Below are 9,257 nucleotides of genomic sequence, written 5' to 3' on the forward strand. Positions count from 1 at the left end.
TGGTGGGGATGTGGTTTTGCAGGGGAAGGAGACCGAGATCGCGGCCTGTGGCGTTGTTGCCTTGAATCGCTGGGCACAAGGCTGCATTTCTGTGAGGTTGGCCGTGGTGGCGCAGGCTCTCACGGATGAGGGTTGCGAGTACAGCTTATATGCACATTCGCTCCATTCGGAGCTCCCAACTGCTGTTCAGTTGCTGATCGTCTGTGTGCATCTGTAGATTAGATGGGTTTCTGCGTTGGGTCTTCTTCAGTGGCATGGTGTTCGTGTTAGAGAAACTTTTCCTTGGATGATAAATAGCGTCCTTCATGAGGAGGGGCCTTTCCCCTTCAATGCATTGTCATCAATCCGACTCTGAGGGCATTCACTGGCATGACACTAGTCCATCCGCGTTGCTAGCCGTTCCCTTCTAGCACTGTTCAAGTTGAGGCTTTTGCGGCTCAATGTATCGCCTGATTCGATTTCGCAAGCCTGCTGAACGCAGGGCTATCTCGGTGGCGGGTTTCCACTCGAGGGCTGCAAGCTACATTTTGTGNGCAAGCCTGCTGAACGCAGGGCTATCTCGGTGGCGGGTTTCCACTCGAGGGCTGCAAGCTACATTTTGTGTGTGGGCCACAGCCATCGTGCTGACACCTCGCTACGCTTGCAGGTGCCTCAGGTTCATCAGCGTTGCTGCTGATCTCAGCCTATCGTGAGACCTGCTCAGAGCAGTAGCAGGGGGACGAAAGTAAGCAGCTGGTCCCCCTTCTAGCTTCTTAGCTTCCGTTTCACTGCGATGCAACTGCTTGGGGATGGTTCGTGAAGGTTGCGGTTGCAACGTACATTGCTGCAACTAGCGCTGAAAGGCAGCACGGATGCAAGCATTACTAGGCTCCCTTTGCTATTTACGTTAACACTATAAACCGTTTTTAAATATTTACTTGCCTAGAAATGCAGGCCTGCGGGCGATTAGGAGTGCACCTTCTAGCCACGCAATACCCTGGATGCTTTTAGGCTCTAGCGGAGGTCAGCTGCTGTTTAGGATCTCTTCGCTTGTGCGTTTGGAGTCTATCACTTCTGCTGATGATCCTAGGCTACGACGGAGGGCGTAGCCTAGGATCATCGAGCGAGGGCGTCTATCGTCACACGGCTCGTAACAAATGCTTTACTGCCGACGGAAAGAACGAGGCGAGTGCCTGCGCCAAACTCATTTCTGTGTGGTTCACAGCATTTACATCATTGTACTTAGCCCACAGAGGCCTCACGCCTCCGGAAAGGCAAGCGAGAGGTGGCNCACAGCATTTACATCATTGTACTTAGCCCACAGAGGCCTCACGCCTCCGGAAAGGCAAGCGAGAGGTGGCCGGCTTGTCTGCTGCAGCGACTTCTATTACGGTAGCATGAAGAGGAGGTACCTATGCACTGCAATCTCTCCCCCCAAATGCATCAGTTGGTCACAGGCTAACTTATAATAAATCTATAAAGCATAGGCACGTGAACTTGCACGCAGCAACGAGGAGTCGCGCATCAGGTGAAGTTGCAGTTGCTGCCTATAACTCATGCTGTACCGATCGACCTGTTGAATTATTGACCCTTCACTGTTCAGCAGCACAGTTTCAGTATGCCTATTTTGAAATGTTGTTTCAAACAGCTAGCAAGGCTCCTGTGTGTGTAGCGTTGCATGGTTCACCTGGACTCGAGAGAAGCTGCTTTGATCGAGCCTGCACCAGAATAAGTGGTTCATATTCTCTATTTATAAGGTGAATTGTCTGAATAACAACTATGTTTAATGTTAAGCGGAGCCGTTTTCTACTGAGTGAGGATCCACTGCAATGACGGTGGCTTGTGGGGCCGTTCCCTATGGGCCCCTCGTATATTCACATGATCTCGATAATCCATCATTACGAAGGTTGATTTTTTATTTGCCTTTTGTATAAATTATTTAAAAGCATAGGATTTCCTGGTCATTTGAGTGTTCTACCTGTATCGCTTCAAGGGTCTTTTGACTATGGGCTGCAGTAGCCCCAAGCCCACCCTCGCTGTATAGGAGAAGGGATAGATATCCGCAGTGGATTTCTCTCCAGTGGAAAAACTTTGGTTGAGTTGAAAAGGGTGGTGGCTCCTTTCGTGGTGGACAAGGACCTTATGGGGATGGAATTCGTCGTGGGGGATCACTCGGGCCTGTGCAAGGAGCTCTCTTGGCTGTCCGCCGATACCCGGCGTACACGCATTATAAAGAGGGCCAAGCAGAACCGTTCTTTGGCTGTCACTTCCCTCTGTTGGGCAGGAGCTTCAGGGTAAGTCTGTAAACAGAAGAAAGCTTTGCATTCAGTTTATGACGCATACTAGCAACACTCTAGCTTTCCCGTCTGTTGTTAGGGTGAGGCGAACCTTGCACGTTTGTATTGAATTTCAGTGTACAATGACCTCAGTGCCCTAGTACTGCTTCACTCCGCAGTAGAAGATTGACGAAATAATCACAAGCACAGATAAAGAGTCGAACCCCGTTGAGTGAACTGAACTGTGTATGTTTGCACAGCGGAAGAGAGGCTTCGGAGATTGCAGTTGGCCGTGCATGCGGATCCGTGGAGGCGTTCGCAACATCTAATGTCGTTTGTGAGGCCCCTCTTGATGCTGCATCTATTGCGGGAGTGGGTTCCCTTCAGCTGCCTTTGCGATCCTTCCAGCTGCCGTCAGCACCTGTAGCTCTTTCACTAATTGGATCAGCGAAATCACGCGCCTACACGCGTTCGCTGCTTTGCAAATCATGGCTGGCGAGCGGTGTAACACCGGGCGAAGCATCGCTGCGCGATGCCCTGCTGCCATCACCCACAGAAGCTGAAGCCGATGCAGCAGAGGACTCAGCCTGCAGCACAAGTTCCAGCAGGTTGTTGCTTGCCATTGGCCAAAAGGGTCATGCCTGCGTGGTGGAGTGGGAAGAATGTTTCCACACACGTCTTCTCGAGACGCCAAGTGATCCAGGAGAAGCTGCCGCATCTCTTGAGGAGGCCGTTGATGGGGAGATAGAGGACGTGACAGTGCAGTTTCTTCCCATAGAGAAGAATCCCAATGCTGAGCCTTGCGCTGTGCAGACAGCGACCAAAAGCAACTCGTTTTGCTGTAGAGCTGCGTACCTGCTTCCAGCCCCCATAGCTGCCGCCAGCAGCCATCCCTTTTGCCATAGTCTACTGGCCTTCGGCGGAAAGGAAAACGACGCGAAGGTTGTGGNGCCAGCAGCCATCCCTTTTGCCATAGTCTACTGGCCTTCGGCGGAAAGGAAAACGACGCGAAGGTTGTGGATCTTGACTATGGAAAGACCATTTGGTGCGCAAAGAATGTGAAGCCTAGTTTCCTTGGGCTACGGTGTGATGTAGCGGTGACTCAGATAGACTGGCTGCTACCAATACACCCCATGGTGCTGGGCGTGGGCACGGCAAAGGGAGCGATGCGTTTCTATGACTTACGCTGCCAACGCCGGCCTGTGCTAGAACTTTGCGAGGCTACGCAGGAGAAGCGGCCCGTCACTGCCCTGTGCGTCCGCCCTACAGATGAGGTGTTGCAGAGCAAGATGGGCATCCGGACAGCACTGGCTCGCGCGGCAGAGGCTGCAGCTTCTTGCACCAGCTGCGAACCCAAGACGAGCCAGGCATCTGCCAAAATTGCAGACGACGATGGCCTTTTGTCCAAGAAAAAAAACTCTCCTGGAGGTCTCAATCATGACAGCTGCGAAGGCACTGCAGCAGCCAAAGCAGCTCATGAATTGCTGGCATCTTGCAGCGGCAAAGACTCTGCCACCGTCTACTATGCGGACTCGTATGGGATGGTCTACGGCATACAAGTGCAGAGCGGNGCAAAGACTCTGCCACCGTCTACTATGCGGACTCGTATGGGATGGTCTACGGCATACAAGTGCAGAGCGGCTCTGCCTTGCTGCGTCTGGCTGATAAGACTTGTCCTAAGTACAACCCTTCATCTTACCGCTCGCTCGATGATATCCCGCAGGTAGATCATCCACCCGAAGTAAAGAGAAAGCTTATCGCTGCGATGCTGGATAAGCAAAGAGAAAGGCGTTCGTCGAAGAAGAACGATCACCCAGTTTCCACCGCTGCATGCGCGGATTTGCAGCTTGCCGCTGTTCCTTTCGGAGGGTTTAAAGGAGTCATGGGAGCAATCGTCGGTGCGGATTACTTACATCCCCTGTTGCTGTTTAGACATGGGGCTCTGGCGCGTAAGCGTTCTGCGGAAATTCCAGCGTGTATATTTCCCCTGTTTCTGTGCTGCAGGCCTAGGACTAGATCCTGCTGGGGAACACCTTATTGCTGTGGGATTGGGTCGTTACGCCTACGTATTCAATGCGAAGTCGCGCAAGCTGTGCGAAAAGGTGAGATTGCTGTTTCGTGTCTTGCAAGCATACTGATCCAGCTGCCGCAGCAAAAGCAGCACAAATCCCATAAGTGGGTGCGTGTCACGTGATGCAGGTATTTCTCAAGCAGAAGCTCACATGTCTTCTAGCTGGAGCGGGGGAGGCGGCTGGCGGAGTAAGGCGACGCGCATTAAAAAGGAAGAAAGCAGCAAGCGAGAGTAGCGGCAGCGAATCGGACGCAAGCAGTTCAGAGCTGGAAAGAGGGAACGACGGAGACAGCGACAGCGACAGTTCAACTGCTTCTTCGTCAAGCACAGGGGCACACAGTAGCCGAAAAGCTGGGCGCCTCGACAGGGAGCAGCAGGCTGGCACCTCTGTTCTTCCCCCTAAGCGGAAGGCTGCACCGGATGGTAAATTCAAGAAGAAGAAAAAGCTCTCTATCCAGCCGTAGGCACGACCTACGAATCATATCGGTTTAGTGAGAGCCGAATTTGTTTTAAACAATGCGAAGGTGAAGTTCAGGGTTCTGGGGTACTCGCGTTGTCAGCGTGTTCTGAGGTGAAGGCCCTCAGAGAACAGGAGCCATTCAGGTTTTACTGCTTACATAGGACATATTAGAAGGCGTAGCGAGCTGTAGAAAAGAACGAATGCGATCCTTAGAGAATAAGGTCCAAATACAACTGAATCAAGATGAACCGTATCCGCTGCCTGCATCTGCCGCAACGGACGGGCAACGCTCCAGAAATGAGTTCAATGCAGTGACGTCCTTGAAGAACCAGATCAACGCACGCTCACAGAAGTGCGTTAAATTCGTCGTCAACGGCCCCAGAGAATATTCAACGCCTCTTGAACAAGTGCTGTGCAAGCACGGGAAAGGCTGCAGCAAAACTGTCTGCAGTAATCAGCGCGACTATAGCTGCATTTTTGCATGTACTGTATTATACAGCAAGGTCCTGAAGCTTGCAACAAGCTAAACTACAACATGAAAGTCACCGTCCCGCAGACGTACGCGCATGCTCAAACCCTTGCGGAGCTACAACAACTAACAAGAGGAAGATGCATCTGCAACTACATGTAACAAATGTGGCTCCAATATATGTAAAATGCCGTCCGCATATGATGCAGGAATAGCTCTGTTAGGACAGACGACGCCTCTTCTAACAGAGCTACTCACAGGTATGATGAACCCATATTCGTACGCTTGCTGGCTAAGTAGAGCCGAGGAACTGTTTTGCCTGTGACCCGGTTCGTTGGTGCATGTTCCGAAGCGTGAATTTGGTGTGCTTTCATGTGGAGTTGGCTTGAAGTCAGAGGAGGCTAGCTGCTTTTCACNCCGAAGCGTGAATTTGGTGTGCTTTCATGTGGAGTTGGCTTGAAGTCAGAGGAGGCTAGCTGCTTTTCACTAACTATTCTGCTTCGCAGTAGGAATTGCTGCAACGTTCGTCCCTACCCATGGAGGGCGCACTCACGAAGCACGAGGCCTAGGTCACTTTGTAACTCTTCCCAAGGTGGATAGAGACCAAGACAGATGTCAGCTGCTTTTCAATAATTATTCTGCTTAGTGTGTTGACTATACCGCAGCATACAACTGTTCCCGACTAAGATCGAGGACACCAGTCACACACACACAACGGCATCGCGGCTCCCGCCGGTGCATTGGCGTGTTTCTAGGCATGTCTGGTTGAGTGCAATAAACCCTATAGTTAGTTTCTACAGTTAATTTACGCGAAGAACGAGGAGAACGCATGGGATGTACACCTTTGCACCTCAGTTGCTTTTCAGCTGCCTGGCCGCGGACCCGAAGTCCTTGCTGTGGGGAAGAGGGGGGCAGGCGCATTAACAGTAGAAGGGACGGTGTTACTTAGTTTCATTTCATACAAGTTGTATAATAATATACTGTTTGCCTCTTAATTGGCCGTGTTTCTCGCCTTTTTCCGGCATCCTGCGGTTACAGCTCGCAACGGCTCGCTGTTCGATTTCACGCTTGCAAGCCCCACCCGAAGGCTTGCAGGCTTGCAGTCTCTCAGCTGCCTAACAGCGGTGACCCATTCACAAAAGTACAATTTAAAAGTTGAATACTTTCTCATGAAACCTGGAGTTTTCTAATTTGCGACGGAGCCAACAGCAAGTTGCTTGAATTGGCCTNTATACACTACTGACATTTCGCTTTAAACCCGTAGAAGAAGTCCCAGTTGTGATAAAGTTTCATCTTTTAAGAAGGAACAGACCTTCAAACGGAACTGTTGGGCTGCACGCAAGACCGGGGGGATTGCATCCATCCGTTCGCTTGGCGCACAGAATTTCGGCCCTGCTTCGTTTTCCGTGTCGATTTTACCTACTTTCTGAATCTTGTGTTATGTTTCGAGATCTTTGGCACTTCCCTTCACAACTTTCACTCGGCGGAAGCACTGTCGCCTTCCCACATCGAGCAAATGCCAGCTCCCGCGGCCAAGTTGCCGAGCCGGCCAGCCGGTGGCTCCAACAACGTTTCCCCCTCTTCTGATGGAGACAAGAAGAAGGGATTTTGCTCATTTGTGCGAAGATTCATAAATAATGCGATAGATCATGTGGAGAACACACCCGCCGTCCTGGCGGCAAAGAACCAGAAGCTGCCGTGTGGAGTTGGGCGTTATTTCGTGTTGGTGACGTACGTTATTTACGCCTTTTTGACTGCTCGTGTATACTTCGCCTGGCCAAACCTTTCAAATTTGCTCTTCAGGGCTGACGCGTATGCTTGGCTGTGTGACCAATACTTGGCTGACGGTAACCCAGATATGAGACTGTTGGGGAAGCGGTATATATGTGAAGAACAAAACTCAGCAGTTGGGAATATATTTGTAACATGTTTGGCTTTCGCATTCTCATTCTCTCTCGCAGCTGGCCTCTTGCTTGATTACCTGGGGCCGCGCGTAACAGCTGCATTTGGCCAACTAATGAACGCACTTGCCTGGCTATTGCTTACCTTCGCGTCCAAGTCATCGCAGACTTACATTGCAGCATTCATATGTATGGGGATAGGATCAGACATAGGGTATTTACCCCTCCTCTCTTCAGCTAACCTNTTGCAGCATTCATATGTATGGGGATAGGATCAGACATAGGGTATTTACCCCTCCTCTCTTCAGCTAACCTTTTCCCTGGACATGAAGGGTACGCTCGATTAAACTGCAGAGTAGTTGTACATTTCGTCCCACCTGACTAGCTTTTCGGCTTATGTTATGTTGTGCACTTTCTTTACTTTTGAATGTTGCCTTACAGGCTTATCGTGGCCATACTCGGAGCATCCAAGAGCGCCAGTTTTGCTGTGCCGACAATCTTGGACAAGATAGAGATGGCGAATCCAGGAATAGGTCTGAGGGAAGTTTGCCTAGGTTACGCCCTCGTGGGACCGGGTGCGTTCAATATCTGTTCTTGCCCCGTCCTTCAGTTCCCTTCTTTTTTTTTGCGTGGTGTTTTTCTGAAATATGCTGATTTTGCCTCTACGCCTTTTTGCGTGCATGGTGGTTTCTTCTTTGCCTGTATGCTCCACAAGGGCTAAATGCTACTTTGGCACCGCTGTATGCTATTGGTATGTACTGGACACATGTATAGGATATTTTTTGTGTGCTTGTGTATGGCGCTTTCCAGGTTTGTGCTTCATCGTGTCCTTATTCTTGATCCCATACAAGCACTTCAAGCCCTGGAACGAATNTTTCCAGGTTTGTGCTTCATCGTGTCCTTATTCTTGATCCCATACAAGCACTTCAAGCCCTGGAACGAATTTACGGAGATGGAACAAGGGGGGGAGTACCACCACCCTATCCAAAGGGTCAACGACTCGTTCGCTTCCATAGAAGCCCACGCATGGCGTGACAGTTTTAGCAGTTTTCATGAAGGCCAGTGGCCGCTGTATGGACACGAGACACACGGGGGGGGCAATGCTTCCGAGCCGTCTCGCAAGGGAAAAAATTTCCTTGATGTTCCTCGGCAGGGGGCTGCCGCAGGACACGGAAAGAAGATCAGGGATGAAGAAGACGGGGTCGACGAGGATAAAAAAACTCAAGATGAAAAACAAAATAAAGCTGGACAATCCATCGCCGACGACACGGAAGAGGTGCCCGCCATCTACCAAGCAACGAGGATGAGCGTTGCAACGGGAGGTGCAGGGAACGCAGAGACACTGGACCAGCTAGCTGCAGTAAAAGAAGAGAAGCCTGCCTCATTCATTAAACAATTCACGTCGCCGTATGCTATTTGTATCGTGGTCTACTCCATCCTTAAAGCCATCATGTATGCGTTCTTCACCACGGCAGCCGAAAATCTACTCGGAAAGGAGGTTAACGACTTCATGGGAGCTGCCTTGCCTTTTTCCCTCTTCCCTTGCATTGTAAGTGCAGAGCGAATAAACTTTCTCACGTTGNGGGAGCTGCCTTGCCTTTTTCCCTCTTCCCTTGCATTGTAAGTGCAGAGCGAATAAACTTTCTCACGTTGATACACGTATAGTGTGCACTCCCTTGATGAACAGTTCATTCAAGTTGAAGACTGTAGGATAGAGCATAGTAAACTTGTTGCTGGAGCTCCTGCAACTCGAGAGCTCTTTTTGTGTATGTCTTTTTTCTATTTCAGGTAATAGGCAAAGTCGTAGACATGGTTGGCATTATGCCGATTCTGTTCTTCCTGAATGCATGCATCACCCTGGCGTACGGGTTCAGCATGATTCCAGCGCTCTTTACGGCATACCTTTCAGCAATCCTTTATATTTGCTACGTCTCGTTTTACAGCTCACAGAGCTACTGTTTTGTGTCGGACACCTTTTCGTCCTCTCACTTCGGAAAGATTGTGGGAACCATCCACTTGATAGCCGGCTTTCTTTCGCTGTTGAAAATCCCGATGCAGAAGCTTGTTGTGGATGTGTTCCATTCTGTCTACTACTACCCTT

General features: G+C 50.4%; 2 protein-coding genes across 2 annotated transcripts; both read left to right on the top strand.

The window, feature by feature from the left end:
• Window positions 1-2,127: 2,127 nt before the first annotated feature.
• EMH_0045760 (uncharacterized protein) lies at window positions 2,128-4,790 on the top strand (the record flags this gene model as incomplete). Its single annotated transcript, XM_038022378.1, is given in 8 exon segments — window positions 2,128-2,273; window positions 2,516-3,202; window positions 3,206-3,300; window positions 3,351-3,683; window positions 3,821-3,823; window positions 3,827-4,153; window positions 4,260-4,357; window positions 4,455-4,790. Coding segments are annotated over 8 exon segments (2,025 nt in total).
• Window positions 4,791-6,771: 1,981 nt separating this feature from the next.
• EMH_0045770 (uncharacterized protein) lies at window positions 6,772-8,780 on the top strand (the record flags this gene model as incomplete). The annotated part of the gene is given in 6 exon segments (XM_038022379.1): window positions 6,772-6,986; window positions 7,598-7,731; window positions 7,967-8,027; window positions 8,031-8,037; window positions 8,310-8,736; window positions 8,740-8,780. Coding segments are annotated over 6 exon segments (885 nt in total).
• Window positions 8,781-9,257: the final 477 nt, after the last annotated feature.

This window comes from Eimeria mitis, genomic scaffold (genome assembly GCF_000499745.2).
Source record: "Eimeria mitis Houghton genomic scaffold, Emh_scaff1914, whole genome shotgun sequence".
Lineage (NCBI taxonomy): Eukaryota > Apicomplexa > Conoidasida > Eucoccidiorida > Eimeriidae > Eimeria > Eimeria mitis.